Raw genomic sequence first — 18477 nt, 5'->3', positions numbered from 1 at the left:
TTTGGTTCAGCGAACCAGATTTGTTTTAAGTCAAACCCATCAGTTAATTAAATATAGACTCAATTAATTAATTGATATGTCATGTAATACAATAAAAACAAATTATGTTTTATTAATATGCATTTAACATGCATTAATAATAAACGTTACTTTGCTTTTCATGAAACCATGTCTTATACCCAACGGCGAAGCATGTCCGCTTCTTCCGTCGAAGCCACGCTCACGAGCACGTCGATGTCATTTCTACCACCCCATGTAGTGGTGAGGTTGCCAACACTACAACAAAAACTGCAAACGACAACGGATATTATCCGTTGTCGTAGGGGTCAAAAAACTGTTGTAACTGAGGGCGTTGTAGAATGTATTGCCCTATGACAACGGTTTTGAATCCGTTGTCTTTGTAGACATTTGACAACGAATTTTATCCGTTGTTGTTATATGCTCAAAATGTGTTTACGAAGGATACGACAACGTTTTAAAACCGTTGTGGTAGACTTTTTTTACAACAGATATAAACCGTTGTGGTAGATAATATTTACTCGTTTTGCTTTTTTTAATATAAGCAACCCACCAATACAAAACTAAATATTTACTACATTAAATCCAAAATAAACATCCATATATAATTCATCTTGTAACCACACATATACAAAAATATACAAAAATGAGTTGTTACTCATCAAAATACATATGTTTTCCATTACTGTTCTCCATATACATTAAATCACATGTTTTCCATTTGTTGTTCTCCATATGGCTTTTAATTTACAAATTAGCAAGGCAAGCTACATCCTAACAAAGCTCACTTCTTGCATAAAAAAAAACTCAAGCCTCACGAATTGCCTGACCTGCAAAAGAAAAATTTAACAAAACTTATCAAATCTCAAAATTCCATATTATAGTCTACATGACAACACGAATTTCTGGAAAACAAGAAATACGAGATAGAACAGATATTAGGTGTTGTTTCATGCTACATAAGTCAAACAAAACGATACAAATCAGTGTGTATCAAGAAACAATCGGCAACATCCATTCACGCGGGACAAAATTCCATTATACTCAACACAAAAGAAGGAATGATCTTTTCTTCCTTGAGAATTATACCTCCTTGTCACTCGTTTGACGAAAATAACATGCAGTATATAGAGCGAACTATTAAGAAATCAAACTGCAGTGTATAGATATTTTCTATATCAATATATGGATCATATATACACGAAATGCCTTTACAAGCTCTTCATTTCATTCTCAAGCAATCACTAACATGCATAGGGCAAGCTGATAGGGTAAATCAAGGTTTCACATCTGCCTCAGAACATGCTTGTTTAGTGAAAGGTATTTCATTTGGTAAAACATGCTTGCTATAAATCTCTATGAATAATAATATTTTAATATTATCATACAGAACACTGTGAAATGCATATCTCAGTATTAGTGGAGAGAGAAAAATGACAATCCAAGTCATATTCATGCCACATGAGCAAAATGGCATTTAGTATTATAACACTATGATTCTCTATATAAGTTCCATCGGATTTGAAATTCTTTGTTCAAATCAAAATATTTTATTAAAAAAAATACTATTTATCCTACATGGAGTATATACAATCAAATCCAGCATAAATATGCACAAGTACAGGTAAGATCACCTTAAGAAGAAATGAATCAAGTTTAAATGGTATCCAGATAAAAATGAAATAAACTTACCTGTGGTATTAGACTCTTAAGATGCACTTCCCAAATTTCTTCTCCTTGTGCAGTCCATGCTGTAACATTTCCATGAGTGTCAACTGTCACTATTTCGATTTTGCCATCATCATTAATATCAGCTGCCACAACTGGTGCTTGAATCTCAGCCATCTCAAGAGAAAATTTGTTTCTCACTTGGCCTACACGAAATTGCTTTCAAAAATAAAATCAAGAAATCGAAGCTTTGTGCTCGGTTCTGATAATTTAAGATTACATAATTGCATATTTGAGATAGAGAAAGAGCAAGAGACATGTTAATAATATCCTTTAAATTTACATTGTCTTCTCTTTTTTAAAATGAAATACAAGAGATATTAATGTCACATAAGTGTCACATATAGGAAAGTCTTAAGTAAATAAAGGCACGAGTTTGCCATTAGACCTAGTCCATTTTAGTTCAAGATTAGTGAAACTTGGTGAGGACCCTAATTCCCAAACATATACCACAAACTCTAATGTCAGCAACTAAACTAAATCCACCCTTAGGATACACAACCACAAAATTTGATCTCATGTCAAATTCCTATTTCTGCTAAATAATTCACTGGCTTCTATTCAGAGAGGTTTCAGTTTGTATTCTAAATTTCTACAAGTTCTAACAGAAAATCCTACTCAAACTGTAAAATTTACCACAATAGTAAAGATGTAATTCCTCCAATATATATTGGGTAAATTGCAGTATATAAACATGAAGATGTTGCAGTTAATAACATTACAAAGAACACATTGACTTACCAAAGATAATAATTACAACTATAAAAGGAAACAAAAAAAAAATTACCATGATGATCCAAAATATAAAACAAGCCATAGGAAGTGCCAACAAGAATGTCCAATTTTCCATCACCATCCAAGTCAACCATAGTAGGAGAAGAATAAACATATGCACAGAAATTCCCCGAATCGACACTTAAATCAAGATCTTGAATCCATTTGACTTGCTTTGTATCAAGGTTGAAAACTACAATCCCACTTGCTACATATTTTTCAATGTTGATATCCCCTAACTCAGCTGAATGCTCTGGATTATCATAATACCTGCCAACTTATCAACTGTAATAAGAAAGAATTGAATGCACAAACAACCTTAGATATATATGACATTCACCAAAAAAAACCAGTACAAATGCATTAAATATACAAGAACAAAATGATAGTAGTATCTCAGTTGAATATAACCATAGTTTGGGCAGATGAAGAATTAATTAGACAAGCCAACATTGTGAGAATCATGACCTAAGACTAAGACCAGTAAGAATAATTACACACGGTTCGCATACAACCATTAAATTTCTAAAAATTGCATGAAAAGCAGTGTAAAAAAGTATGTTGATTCTTCCTATAATAACCTTTCATCAATATTGAGTTGTTATTGTAACATTGTAACCTACATAAAATTAATATATCATATGTCAGATGTAGAAAGTATCAAATTAGTCTATGACTTTGGCACCAATTTTCATTTCAAGAAACAGAATGTCTAGGAAGATGATATCATCATACAAGAAAACTTTTTAAACAAAAAGCAGAGAAGTTGCTTACCACAAACTTTTCCACAGAATAATTACATCCAAAAGAAAGTACCGGAAATAGTTTTCGTATCATTATGGGCAATTTTTCATGTAAAAATACCACAAATGTATAAAGTAAAAATTCTTACTCGCGGTCAAAGAAGTATGAAACAACCACAACCATTTCTTTAGTACCATCATTATCTATGTCAGCAATTACCTTCATAGAATATTAAAAATGTGGGTCAAGCTTTTAGGAATTAAATTCCCTGATTTTTTCCTTTTTCTGTATGATCAACTCCAATGGAACTTACTGGAGTGCAAAGTATGTGTGAATCTATGCTAACATAATCTTCTGCTGTCTCATGGCTCTCTTCTATCCAATTTTCATCCCCCCACATTGATTCATCAATATAATCATCATAGTCATAATTATACTCATCAGCTAACTCATCTGTATCTCTAAACAAATCAAAAGATGAATCAGCTTCTTCTTCCAGTTCTTGGTCATTTTCCACAGTTGCTCCTTGCACTCCATCACCAGTGTTATGGTCTTTCGAATGTCCATCGTGGGCCCCTTGATTATCAATTTCTTCAAGAAGTCTTCTTTGCGTTTGTGTTTGATTTTCCTCTGTACCATTTTCCAATGAAGCGCCCCTTTTGATTGTGTCATTAAGATTGCTTGACACTCCATTGTATTGACTAGTTTGGGCAAAATCAAGTTTTCCTCTGTCCTCAAGTTTAGATGTATTCATTGAGAGGTTGTTCACAATGTTTGTAGAATCATAATTATTTGACCCATTCATGCTCCCATTTATATCTGGATAAAAAGCAACAGAATTTTTCTAATTTGATTCATAATCAGAATTTCAAAAAGGAATATGTGATACTTGGAATATTAGTTTATAAACCCATATGCTAATTTCTCAATCATCGTATAACATACTTACAAAATTTGACATGTTAATCCTAATATATTTACCATAGCAAAGCTATTTAAGACATCTTAAATATGTTACAGGAGTTGCAAAACACAGTGTTTCACATTTAAATATGTATAAAAATGCAAACGCAAAATGTTCACGAACAACAACAATCAGCACAATTATAATATGGCTAATTGGCCAACATCCTCAGGAAATAGAAATAAAAGCAAAGGTGATTGCAGTTGGGTTGTGATCACATACGAGATATTGAGTTCTTAGCAGAAGCCTCCTTGGAAATTGAATCATCATGGACATCTGGATGTGAACGATCCACTGGATCTGGATCCAAGCCAGTATACCAATTTTTACGAACCTTTCTACGAGGTACTTCTAGTTTATCCATCATTAGATAGCCAGAGACCCTCTTATAGCCACCAGATTTATGTCAACGTGCAACAATCCACCAAACAATTGTTGAAGCTACTTACCTGAAAAAATTTACAACTCCATCATAGGTAGCTAACGCTATTTCTCTTGTACCATCCTTGTCTATATCATATAAGAGAGGGCTGGAATGGACTGTCGATTGGTGAAAAGCAGGCCATACTGATGAATTTGTAATTTTCACATCAATGGAAACTATATGCTATTATGTGTTGAGTAACTACAAAAAGCATGCAAAGGACCTACCAACAAGATATTGAAATTTATAGATAAATGACTAGATAACAGAAATAACATTAAAGAGATACCTGACATTTTATCACCATCAGAACCCTCCAATACTTCGAGGCAATGGACAAATGATGGTACCACTATCTCTAGCTTGCCATCACTGGAGTTGCAAGAATACAACAATAAGTCAACCTCTCAGTTAGCACAGATACGACTGTGTCCACTATTCCAATAAAAGTGGTGAGCCGTGCAAGACCTAGAAAACCTATCCGAACACACTATTTTGACCAATAAAAGTGAATAATAAACAGAAATCGATGCTTAAAACCGACACCTTCAGAGATCAAACACCACAAACTTTGACATATGAGCAGGTAAAGGGCATGATGAAACAAATCAAAAGCTAAAAAGAAGAAGAAAAGAGAATGTTGCGCTTGCAAATATAATCATAGTGGAATCAAAAGTAGGTTTCATTTTTTGAGACAAAATTTATGAACGAAGACAAGACCTAGGTTATAAATCTACCTTGACTATGGCTCTAGCACAAATCCAAAGAAGACAAGACCTAAGTTATGAATCGACGGAGTAGGAGTGCCACCTTTGGCGAAGAAATACACCTCATCCGATCAAAGGGTGTTGGATCGAAAGCGCTAGAGGGGGGGAAGTGAATAGCGCTCGTGGCTATTTTAAGCGATTTAAAACACAGACTATAAGTGCAGCGGAAAGTAAATGAAACACACAGAGACGCAAGTGTTTTACTTCGTTCGGAGCCTATAACGACTCCTACTCGAAGGCCCGTGGTCCTTGACCACTTTCGATGGCCAACAACTATATAGCGCAAATCTTTACAATTGAATAAGTACAAGTAAGTGCAGTAAGGAAATTATACCAACGAAAAAGGAGAATTAAGAACTTTGGAGTGATTCGTTGGAGTAGCAGAGTGTTGTCGAGGCGTTTAGCAGCAGCACACAGAAGAGCAGAGTTTTCTGTTCGGAGTTGATGTTTGAGCTGCACCTCGAGGCCTCCTTTTATAGCTCTGTAAGGTCTGATCCAGATCCCCAAGTCTCGGGATCAGCTTTGACCCGAAGCGGATCGGTCGACCGATCCCCACGTTCGGTCGACCGATCAGATGATCTCCACCGCATCTGATCCGTCCATCCATCGCTCCGCTTCGATCTGGTCAAACTTTATCCCTGGGTTCGGTCGACCGATCCCAAGGTTCGGTCGACCGATGAGTCTCCTCTGACCCGCACACCTCGGCTTGATCCAGTCGATACCTATCCAGGTTCGGTCGACCGATCCCGAGGTCCGGTCGATCGATCCCTGTTCGAACCTGGTCCAACTTCTGGCGATCTGGTCTGGTAGCTTGAAGGTTCGGTCGACCGATCTCAAGGTTCGGTCGACCGATCCCGGTCAGTACTAACCCTGCACAAAAGTATTAGTTTCTTGCAAAACAGAGTTAGAACAAAAGATAATATATATAAACAACTGAATTGATAGCCTTCAGACTATCCGGGTCTGACTTCGGGTTACCGACCGGAAACCCTAGGTCGACCCGACGCCTACTGTTCCCTCTACGGGGAACGCGTCCTCACCTACTCCACTCAGGAGATTTACCTGATGCTAGTCCGGTCCTCCAGACCGACTGGACTTCCCGCCTAGGGTTACCACCCCCTAGGACCTAGGGTTACCGCCCCCTAGGGTTTTTCTCCACCTAGGGTTACCACCCCCTAGGACCTAAGGTTACCCCCCCCCCCTTAGGATTTTCCTCCACCTAGGGTTACCACCCCCTAGGACCTAAGGTTATCGCCCCTTAGGGTTTTACTCCTTCACCTAGGGTTGCCACCCCCTAGGACCTAAGGTTACCACTCTTTAGGATTTTCCACCTGCCTAACCGCAGTTAGGACTTTCCTGCACACTTGTTTAAGCTCATTAGATAACAAAACAACTTAACTTGAACTCTTTGACATAATCAAAACACTGGTTCGATCGTCGGATGCTTCCCGCACCAACAATCTCCCCCTTTTTGATTATGACAACACAGTGCAAAGTTAAGTAAAAGTATGACAAAATTTAACTATGAAATTATTAAGAAATTTAAACATGAGCAATGAATGTAAAAATTTGTAAGACTTATACTTCTCTTTATGTTTAAATTCCTTAATTTCTTTAACTTTGACTTTTCTCTCCCCCTTTGACATAAATCAAAAAGAATATCAGGAAGAGAAAAGAATAATTCGTTTAAGCTCCCCCTGACGAGTAGCCCTTTATTTAATGTCTTAGTGTTTCAAAAAGAATTAAATACCTAGGAAATGCCTTGGAAAATACTTAGTGTTTTCAACAAAATTTAGCAAAATTTAGCATTTGAAAATCATTACTTTGGTAAACACTTAGCTAAATTTTAACAAGTCTTTTGAAAAACACTTAGCTCAATTTGAAATGGTTTTGAAAATACCTAACTCATTTTCAACAAAAATTAGCTAGACTTAATCTTTTGAAACTAATTGTTGTTTGAAAAATGAGTTAAAAAATTTTTGACAAACACTTAAAGGTATATATATATATATATATATATATATATATATATATATATATATATATATATATATATATTTTAAAATTATTGATAAAAGCTTTGCTTGAGTATTTAACTTTAAAAGGATTTTCATAAAAGCTTAACTTAAGTACTTAGCTTTGAGAGACTGTTTCTTGCAAAAAAAACTTAGTAAAGGATTTGGATAATTTTAGTGCTTAGTTTTGAAAAATGATTATCTAAAAATCCAAGCTTTTAAAAATAATGTTAATTCAATATCTATCATAATTTTTTTTAAGTCAAGTCAAAAATAATTTTTAAAACTAAGTCAAAGATAATTTTTTAAAACTAAGTCAAAGATAATTTTTATTTTAAAGGAGAACTAGCTTGAAAAGAAGAATTCACTCCCCCTTGATTAATGTCTTAATAGATTCTTAGGTTCTTATAGTCCAAGCATGTGGCAACTTATTCACCTTGTCTTGATCAGGTATCAGAGCCCTAAAGTGTAAGCATGCTTAAGCTTAACATTTCCTTTACCAATTGTCTAACCATTAGCTACTTGCTGATTGCCTAGAGGGCAACAACTTTCACTTGGTTAGTCAAGTAAAGTCATTTAGTCCAGTTAGATTTGATTAAGGCTGGAAGACTTGACTTAATTACTTTTAATAAAGTATTTAACGCCCAGACTCATATTGATGCACAGTAATAAGCATTCTTGAGTCCAGGCTGTACCCTATGCATCTCACACCATTCTATGTTTTACAAACACAAGAAAGGTAAACCTAGGTGTTTGTGAGATGCTCTGGCTTAAATCTAGGGGAACAAGATTTCTAGGGTAGATCCTAAGCTAAGTCATATTTTTGAAAAATTCTAAGAAAATGGGATTTTAAAATCATTATTTTTCCTAGATTTTGAAAAGAATAAAAGAACGAGTTTTGAAGTAAGACAGTGAGTTTAAAAAAAATTAATATCTATTCTACCCAGCACATTCCTATTTGCCTTCTAAGTGAGCTGAACTCAAGTTCAGGTAAGGGCTTTGTGAAGATGTCAGCTAGGTTTGATTTTGACTCAACATAGTTGAGTTCAATATCACCCTTAGCTACGTGATCCCTTACAAAGTGGTGTTTCACTTCTATATGTTTAGTCCTTGAGTGATGAATTGAGTTTTTTGTTAGATTTATTGAGCTTATATTATCAATTGAGATTTTAGTTTTATGATACTCTAGTTGATAGTCTTTAAGGGTATGCATCATCCACAGCAACTGAGATGTGCATTCACCTAAGGCTATATATTCAGCTTCAGTGGTAGATAAAGCAACACAGTGTTGCTTTCTACTTGACCAACTTACTAGGCATTGTCCTAGAAATTGACAGCTACCACTTGTGCTTTTTCTATCTAGCTTGCATCCGGCATAGTCTGAGTCAGAGTAGCCGGTTAGGTCAAGGGTGCTAGATCTAGGGTACCATAGTCCTACATTTAGGGTTCCCTTAACATACCTAAGGATTCGTTTGACAAGGGTTAAGTGAGACTCTTTTGCACAAGATTGGTATCGTGCACACATACCTACTGCAAAAATAATGTCTGGTCGACTTGTAGTTAGGTACAGTAGACTTCCTATCGCACTCTGATAGTATTTCAAGTCTACTGATTTACCTTCTAAGTCTGAGTCAATTTTAGCATTTGTAGCCATTGGTGTATTGATTATTTTTGAGTTTTCCATGCCAAATTTTCTAATTAATTCCTTAGCATATTTAGTTTGATAAATGTAAATTCCATCTTTAGTTTGCTTAATCTGTAAACCTAAGAAGAAATTAAGTTCTCCTACCAAACTCATTTCGAATTCATTTTCCATAAGTTTGGTGAATTCTTTTAGAAATTTAGAGTTTGTGGAACCGAAAATAATATTGTCAACGTAAATTTGGACTATAAAAATGTCGTTTTCTAAGGTTTTTACGAAAAGGGTTGGGTCTATTTGACCTTGGTTGAATCCTTTTGATATTAAGTAATTGGACAGACGTTCATACCAAACCCTAGGTGCTTGTTTTAGTCCGTAAAGGGCATTTTTTAATTTAAAGACATAATTTGGTTGTTCTAAGTCCTCAAATCCTGAGGGTTGACCTACGTATACTTCTTCTTTAATAAATCCGTTTAAAAATACGGATTTTACGTCCATTTGAAATAGCTTGAATCCTTTGTGTGATGCATAGGCTAGCAACATCCTAATGGATTCAAGTCTTGCTACTGGAGCATAGGTCTCGTCATAATCTAATCCCTCTACTTGACTGAATCCTTTAGCTACGAACCTAGCTTTGTTTCTAACTATTTCACCTTGATCATTTAATTTGTTTCTAAAAACCCACTTGGTGTCAATTACTGATTTATTAATGGGTTTTGGTACTAACTCCCAGACCTGATTCCTTTCAAATTGGGCTAATTCTTCTTGCATTGCTAGAGTCCAATCTGGATCTGGTAAGGCTTCTTCTATGGTTTTGGGTTCAATTTTTGAGATTAAGGCTATTTGGCTCTGATTTCTGTAGGATGATCTAGTTCTGACTCCTACAGTTGGGTCACCCAAAATTTGATCAGATGGGTGATTTGTGCTTGTTCTAGTTGGTCGTATCTCATTTGAGTTAGTGATTTGTTCTTCAGATTCAATAGGTTCAGGTTGAATTTCGTCATCTTCTCTGTTTATTGGGTTAATATTTTCTGTATTTTTAATTTCATTTATTGTGTTAGGTAATTTATTTTCTTCATCAAATATTATGTTTATTGTTTCTTCTACTTTTAGGGTATTTTTGTTATACACTCTATATGCCCTACTGGTTGTTGAATACCCTAAAAATATTCCCAGAGTTGTTTTTGATGTAAATTTCCCTAAGTAGTCTTTAGTGTTCAAGATGAAGACTTTACACCCAAATACTTTTAAATAGTTTAAATTGGGAATTTTATTATAATAAATTTCATAGGGTGTTTTATTTTGAAATTTGTTAATTAAAATCCTATTTTGAATGTAACATGCTGTACTAACTGCTTCAGCCTAGAATTGATTAGATAGTTTATATTCGTTTAACATGGTTTTAGCAACTTCTTGTAGGGTTCTATTTTTACGTTCTACTAAGCCATTCTGTTGGGGGGTCCTAGGACAGGAGTATTCATGTTTGTACCCATTTATTTCACAAAATTCAGTGAATTTGTGATTCTCAAATTCTCCTCCATGGTCACTTCTTATTCTTTTAATTTTAGTGTCTTTTTCATTTTTTGTTAATTTACAAAAATTACTAAATATTTCAAAGGTTTCATCTTTTGTTTTTAGGAATTTTACCCAGGTGAACCTGGAGAAGTCATCTATTATAACTAAGCAATACTGGTTCTTGCTTAGAGACTTGACTCCGTGTGAATCAAATAGGTCTAGGTGAAGGAGCTCAAGTAAGCAAGTAGTTCTTTCTAGATTGGTTGACTTGTGAGTTGACTTGGTTTGTTTTCCTTGTTGACACGCATTACAGATTGACTTTTCAATAACTTTTAATTTGGGCAACCCTCTGAGTAGTCCATTTTGACTCATTTTTTAAATGAGTCTTGTGTGAGTGTGACCCAATCTCCTGTGCCACAACTCAGTTTCCTCTTGTTGTGTTAGAAAACACTTTATTGAGGGTGTTGGTAGATAAATGATGTAGACATTATCTTTCCTAGTGCCCTTAAGTATGATTTTTGGATTGTCAACATGTTTGACTATACATTCAGACTTGGTAAAATTGACCGAGTAACCAGTATCGCATAATTGGCTTATACTTAATAAACTGAAATTAAAATTTTCAACTAACAACACTTTTCGAATAATAAAATCGGAGTTAAGTTCGATATTACCTTTTCCGATTACTTTCAGTTTTCCATCGTTGCCGAATGCAACTGATCCTAGGTTCTTTAGTTTTAGCTTAGTGAATTTCAACCTATCTCCAGTCATATGTCTGGAGCATCCACTGTCCAATATCCATTGATCCAATTCCTACAAATAAAGTAGTTGATGGATTAAAAGACAGTTTGATTGAGGTAAGTCCTTAAAAAAAAATTTAAGTTAATTTTAATTTAGATGAATGATTAAGTTAATTTTAATTTGAATGAATGATTAAGTTAATTTAATGAATTTAATTTTGAATTAATGAATTTAGTTTTGAATTTAATTTTGAATTAACGAATTTAGTTTTGAATTAATGAATTTAATTTTGAATTAATGAATTTAGTTTTGAATTAATGAATTTAATTTTGAATTAATGAATTTAGTTTTGAATTTGAATTCCTTAGTCATCTCACCCGATCTAAATTTTTAATCAGGGACTCCTATAATTTTTGTGAGATGAATTGAGGTTCAATTTTAGGATTATGTTTAACTTTGTGTTAGATTCAGGTTTAGCTTTGGGTTCAACAAGTAAGCATTCTTTGGATAAACTTCTGAGCTATGGTGAGTCACAAGGAACTCATTAAAGTAACCATGCCTTCGAGGTTTTCCAAATAGTCCTACCCATTGAACTTAATACTAAACCTTGGTCTAACTAGTTAGAATTCATTTAAGGGTAGCTTCGGTCAGTTCCACTTGGCCAAATGCACCAGGTCGAAGCCATATCTTCCTAGACATGCGATGTCCAAGCTTCCCTAACGTACTATCATCCAAAAATTTCACCAGTACCGTGGCTTAAGTTAAACCTAGTCCATTTTATCTAACCTTAATTACCCTGCCGGGTAGACTATTCTTGTTTACCCATTTCGGGTAGATTAAGTTTGGTTACCCAGTCGGGTAGTTTAGATGTGGGTGCCAGCTATTCTGGATCCTCCTTCTATTTTCAATTAAATTTAGAATGTTTAGTTTAATTTTGAATTTTTGATTTCGAATTTTTAATTTAATTTTTTATTTTAATTTTTTTAATTTAATTTTTTATTTTAATTTTTAATTTTTTATTTTAATTTTTAATTTTTAATTTTTAATTTTTAATTTTTAATTTTTAATTTAAATTTAAATTTTTTATTTTAATTTTTAATTTTAATTTTTGATTTAATTTTTTATTTTAATTTTAAATTTTAAATTTTTAATTTTAATTTTTAATTTTAATCGTTTTAGCTCCCCCTGGATCATAGCCTCGATATGGTCTATCGAGGTAATGTATTTGATCCTTGGGAATCCAATATTGTCCCAGCCCAACTTGATTGATCAGGTTGGACTTGGCAACCCATGCTTGGACCGTTTTTCTATTTGTTCTTTGTAGGAGAGATAAGTATGACTTATATTTCTTTTTCGATTTGTATCCTAGTCCAGTTTTATTGTAGATTGCCCTTTGTGTTCCAAGAATCAAGTCAAGATTCTTATATCCCAGGGAAAATCGTTCTAGGATTGTCTTCAAATCCTTGACTTGATTTTTCAGGTTGGAATTCTCTTCCTCAAGTCTTTGAACTTGAGTTGAGGTTCCAGTCTGAGTTGGATCAGTCAAGGATTCGTTATTAGTCGTTTCCTTAAGGAGTGTTACCTCCTTTAGAAGCGACTTGATTCAAATTTTTGACTTAGCTACTTTATGCATTAAATAATTAATTAAGCTATATAAATGGTTTGTACTTATAGAGGGGTTTGGCCCTTCGGAAACGGATGCGGATCCGTGGCTTCTTTCGGACTCGACTTTCGATTCGTCCTCGCTTCCGGATTCGTTGGTGTAGTCCTGGGCTGTCAACGCGAGAAAATTCGTTTGCTCGAGTTCTTCGTCATCGGATTCCTCGGAGGAAGACTTGTCCCACGTTTCTTTCAAGGCCTTCTTCCTCCTTAGTTTCTTTGGATCTTTTTGGTTCAGGCAGTTTGCCTTGATGTGCCCCTTCTGATTGCACCCGTAGCAGGTAACTTCGAATTTTGCCTTCGAGCTTGATTGGACTTCTTTGGACTGGATGACCTTTCTCACATCCTTTTTGTTGAAGCCCTTCTTTTTGTAGAGTTTCTTTACCAGGTTGACTATTTCGGTTGTAAGCTCATCATCGTCTTTCGAATCTGGTTCTTCTTCTTCTGACTCAGGTTCGGTTCTGCGCTTTATCTTTGATTCGCGTACTCTTCCTGTTCCTGCAACCAAAGCCAACCCTTTCTCAGTCGGGCGTGCATTAGTCTGTTCATGAAGTTCGAATTCTGCAAAGAGTTCATCTAACTTAATAGTAGATAAGTCCTTAGAAACCTTGTAGGCATCTACCATGGATGCCCACAAGGTGTTTCTCGGAAAGGCGTTTAGAGAATACCTTATGATGTCCCGGTTATCTACCTTTTGTCCAATTGCATGAAGACCGTTGAGCAGATCTTGAATCCGAGCATGGAGTTGGGCAGCTGTCTCACCTTCCTACAGTTTGATATTAAACAATTTATTGAAAATTAAGCCCCTTTTACTTACTTTGGTGTCGGACGTCCCCTCGTGAAGTTCAATGAGCTTATCCCATAGCTCCTTAGCACTGCTGAAGGGGCCGACGTGGTTGAGTTCTTCTTTTGATAAACCACACTGGAGGGTGCAGGTCGCCTTTGCATTAGCTTCTACCTTCTTAATCAAAGATGCGTCCCAGTCCTCGTATGGTAGTGGTTTGCCAACGCTATCAGTTGGTAGTTAGAGTCCGATTTTGACAATCATCCAGACTTCAAAATGAGTCTGGAGATATGCCTCCATCCGACCCTTCCAGTACCCGAAGTCATCTCCGGTGAATAGCGGGGGGCAGGTTGTACTGTAGCTTTCTTGTAGGGCCATTTTAGATCAACTAAAAAAAGAAAATAAACAACAAAAAGTTCCAGAACTTGGTCCTGGCTTAGTAGTGTGGAAGGAGAAAGATAGATCACGAACTCGGGTGGTGTTGCACCAACTCCGAGTAGAAAATCGATTCGAGAAAAAGAATTAGAATATAGCTATGAAGCTAAATTCTAATCGACTCCGAAAAATTTGAAAATACCATGAAAAATTATTTTGAATGGTGGTTGCACCGATTCAAAATGGCCCCGCTCGGATACCAATTGTTGGATCGAAAGCGCTAGAGGGGGGGTGAATAGCGCTCGTGGCTAAGAAATCCTTGAGTGCCAAAGAAGACAAGACCTAAGTTATGAATCAACGGAGTAGGAGTGCCACCTTTGGCGAAGAAATACACCTCATCCGATCAAAAGGTGTTGGATCGAAAGCGCTAGAGGGGGAGAGTGAATAGCGCTCGTGGCTATTTTAAGCGATTTAAAACACAGACTATAAATGTAGCGGAAAGTAAATGAAACACTCAGAGACGCAAGTGTTTTACTTCGTTCGGAGCCTATAGCGACTCCTACTCGAAGGCCCGTGGTCCTTGACCACTTTCGGTGGCCAACAACTATATAGCGCAAATCTTTACAATTGAATAAATACAAGTAAGTGCAGTAAGGAAATTATACCAACGAAAAAGGAGAATTAAGAACTTTGGAGTGATTCGTTGGAGCAGCAGAGTGTTGTCGAGGCGTTTAGCAGCAGCACACGGAAGAGCAGAGTTTTCTGTTCGGAGTTGATGTTTGAGCTGCACCTCGAGGCCTCCTTTTATAGCTCTGTAAGGTCTGATCCAGATCCCCAAGTCTCGGGATCAGCTTTGACCCGAAGCAGATCAGTCGACCGATCCTCACGTTCGGTCGACCGATCAGATGATCTCCACCGCATCTGATCCGTCCATCCATCGCTCCGCTTCGTTCTGGTCAAACTTTATCCCTGGGTTCGGTCGACCGATCCCAAGGTTCGGTCGACCGATGAGTCTCCTCTGACCCACACACCTCGGCTTGATCCAGACGATACCTATCCAGGTTCAGTCGACCGATCCCGAGGTCCGGTCGACCGATCCCTGTTCGAACCTGGTCCAACTTCTGGCGATCTGGTCTGGTAGCTTGAAGGTTCGATCGACCGATCTCAAGGTTCGGTCGACCGATCTCGGTCAGTACTAACCCTGCACAAAAGTGTTAGTTTCCTGCAAAACAGAGTTAGAACAAAAGATAATATATATAAACAACTGAATTGACAGCCTTCGGACTGTCCGGGTCTGACTTCGGGTTACCGACCGGAAACCCTAGGTCGACCCGACGCCTACTGTTCCCTCTACGGGGAACGCGTCCTCACCTACTCCACTCAGGAGATTTACCTGATGCTAGTCCGGTCCTCCAGACCGACTAGACTTCCCGCCTAGGGTTACCACCCCCTAGGACCTAGGGTTACCGCCCCCTAGGATTTTTCTCCACCTAGGGTTACCACCCCCTAGGACCTAAGGTTACCCCCCCTCCCCCCCCCTTAGGATTTTCCTCTACCTAGGGTTACCACCCCCTAGGACCTAAGGTTACCACCCCTTAGGGTTTTTCTCCTTCACCTAGGGTTACCACCCCCTAGGACCTAAGGTTACCACTCCTTAGGATTTTCCACCTGCCTAACCACAGTTAGAACTTTCCTGCACACTTATTTAAGCTCATTAGATAACAAAACAACTTAACTTGAACTCTTTGACATAATCAAAACATTGGTTCGATCGTCGGATGCTTCCCGCACCAACAAAAGGTTCCACGAGTGAAAGAAGTAGCAGTGGAAGGTCAGAGGGCCTCGTCGAACTCAGAAACCTGCTCACCAAGAAACGAGAGGAGCACACCGTCGTGGAGGAAGATTCAGCGGAGGCTTGAAGAGATTGTATGAGGAGAGGGAAAGAAAATTGCCTTAGGTTCAGGAGCGCGAAGGAAAAACACGGCGCCGAAAAGAAAACAGTGAGGGAAAGGAAAACAGCAAGGGGGAAAATGACCAAATTCAATTACAACGATTTTTTCAAAACTGTTGTCGTAGCCGCTAAAAACGCGGATAAAGACAATGGTTAATAAAATCGTTGTTAAAAGTATTGTCGTTTTAAAAAAAATCGCTCAATGACAACAATTTTGCCAAAACCGTTATCTTTTATATTTAATGGGGAGCTCAAAGACAACGGTTTTGGCAAAAACCGTTGTCTTTGAGCAAATACGCAACGCTTTCTCTTAAAACCGTTGTCGTAGGGGTGTTGTCGTTTGTAGTTTTTGTTGTAGTGCAACTACTACAATTAATTGTAGATCTTCCAGCGTCATTTCTAGCACTAGCCAGCCAAGGACGCCTATGGCTATCCTCTCGACTTGGTCGCTGGTGTTTTACGACTACTTCTATGTGACAAACACATGGTCGGCAGTAGTCATCAGTTCTTTTTCTCTGAGGCAACTTGTATTTCCCAACACCTGGCGATGGTGGTAGATCACGGTACTGTTGCAATTTCACTTTCGATGATAGCTCCGTCGGTGATTTCTTGGGCGATGAACATGTGCATACCATTCAAACAAATCTAAAGGTATATTTGCATAGATCTCTGGGCTTATCATTTTAGGTAATTCAATATAACAGATCTACATGTATATTGCTTACATGCACAGATATATATTTGTGATCTTAGCTTATCACGGTAACAAATAATGCAAGCAAAAAGATCCATCATGCATTCTTAAAACTAAGGCAACGCACTGAAACCATTGTTGATAGTTCTAAAGCATGAAAAATATATAAGTACAAAAACTGTAAAACTCACAATGATCTCCCATAGTAGATCATGATCTTTACTTTTCGTACAAAATGAAAAACTCATAGTGATGCTCGGAGAAGATCGAAGAAGATATCGAAAAATAATTTGCCGTCGAAAGAACGATCACGAACAAATCAGAAAACTCTTCAAGATTTCACGAGCCAAATCTCTATCTAATGGATGTTTTTTTAATATCTGCAAACCAATGGTTAATGATCCTGTCCGAACCAGGAGTCAACGGACGCTGGGATGTGGCGCTCCCTGCTGGATCCTCGAGTGCTCCGGCGAACCTGCAACAAAACCGAGCCGGGAGGGGTGTCCCGGCGACGGTCCTCCGACGCTCAAGTCAGGCGAGGAATAACAAAGAGGTGGCTTCAGAGATTCAGACCAGCGTACCTCCGGTGAAGAAATGGAGACCTTATATAGACCTCTCGAAGGAGCCTGGGCGCGCCAATCAAAGCAATCACCTGCTTTCGACCATGCCCAGGTATGGGTCTGTCAGAAGGGCATCCATGCTCAGTATGGACCTCTCAGATGGGCATCTATCAGTCCATACCGCTACTGTATCGACCTCTCCATGATGTGACAGCAAGACCCTCTATCGTGAAATCTTGTGTACGGCATAATCATCAGACATGCCTTTGCTGACATCCCATATCCCGAGCCGAACGAATAGGCCGCTCGGCTAACCTTTGTATCCTCGCCCTTATCATGGTCGAACGGACCACCCACTCGGCCCTTCGGTTCCAATGCAGACACCCGCCGCCATTCAGCCTCCCGCCTTGGCATCGAAACCCAAGCCTATGGCTAGGTTATCTCGGCCCGCCGGACCGCTAATCGCTGACGCGCCATTACCCGCTTAGTCGCCCTCCATCCGTCCTCAGCCGACCCTTCGTGAAGTGGGTCCCCATTCTGCCGCCAATCACTTGTCTCCCTTCAAGTCTAGTCAAGGAGGCGAGTCCGACTGACTGGACTATGTGTCCGAGCGGGCGGTCGTCGCCTTACCGTCGCTTATAATATCCCTTGAGCCGTTCGGCCCTTATGCCAAATTTAGCCGCTCGGCTCTTCGTTTTGGATGTCTTGGCGCTCAACGTGGATGTTTGCTTGTCTAAATCTTCTCGAAAATCACGCAAATCCTTTTCATTAAGTCGAAGCATGCGCGGTATGGGCGCATTAATTGCGCCTGGTGACAGAGCGCCACGTGGCTCTTCTCGCGTGGCGGTGATGATCCGTACGATGGGACGCCGATTGTTTTGAAATGGACGGTTAGATGATGACCTCGTCTCTCGTGACCTGCATCCGACGGACGAGGCCGACCAGCCTCGTTCGCATAAAGCCTTCGTCTTCGCCCTTACGCTGCATTCTCTGTTTCATTGCGCGTCCTCCGTCGAAGGTGCCCGCGGCTGCATCGTTCCGGCTGTCCTAGTCCTTGCCTCTTGGTGGTTTTCGGCTTTCTGGTGATCCTCTCCGTTCATCTTCCCTCAGTAAGCTTCTCCCTTC

At 38.2% G+C, this 18477-nt stretch overlaps 1 protein-coding gene across 1 annotated transcript; it reads right to left on the bottom strand.

Moving 5' to 3' along the window:
- Window positions 1–1583: 1583 nt before the first annotated feature.
- Window positions 1584–17766, bottom strand: LOC122031311 (protein DEFECTIVE IN EXINE FORMATION 1-like). The gene is made up of 10 exons (XM_042590435.1): window positions 17668–17766; window positions 16661–16743; window positions 4942–5024; window positions 4678–4795; window positions 4451–4611; window positions 3578–4083; window positions 3413–3483; window positions 2534–2790; window positions 1711–1892; window positions 1584–1592 (listed from the first exon to the last, which is right to left on the bottom strand). The coding sequence occupies exons 1-10, from the start codon at window positions 17764–17766 to the stop codon at window positions 1584–1586; spliced, it is 1569 nt and encodes a 522-aa protein (XP_042446369.1).
- Between the last annotated feature and the right edge of the window lie 711 nt (window positions 17767–18477).

This window comes from Zingiber officinale, chromosome 11A (genome assembly GCF_018446385.1).
Source record: "Zingiber officinale cultivar Zhangliang chromosome 11A, Zo_v1.1, whole genome shotgun sequence".
Classification (NCBI taxonomy): Eukaryota; Viridiplantae; Streptophyta; class Magnoliopsida; order Zingiberales; family Zingiberaceae; genus Zingiber; species Zingiber officinale.
This window is presented reverse-complemented; position numbering and strand designations above follow the sequence as displayed.

What these genes read in the sequence shown, in the direction of transcription:
- LOC122031311 (XM_042590435.1), bottom strand. Translation starts at nt 17,766, where the DNA reads ATGCCAAGGCGGGAGGCTGAATGGCGGCGGGTGTCTGCATTGGAACCG. An exon ending in ATAAGGGCGAGGATACAAAG is followed by an intron (nt 16,744 to 17,667) that starts GTTAGCCGAGCG and finishes ATATACCTTTAG; the next exon opens with ATTTGTTTGAATGGTATGCA. An exon ending in TGCTAAGAACTCAATATCTC is followed by an intron (nt 4,084 to 4,450) that starts GTATGTGATCAC and finishes CTTTTTATCCAG; the next exon opens with ATATAAATGGGAGCATGAAT.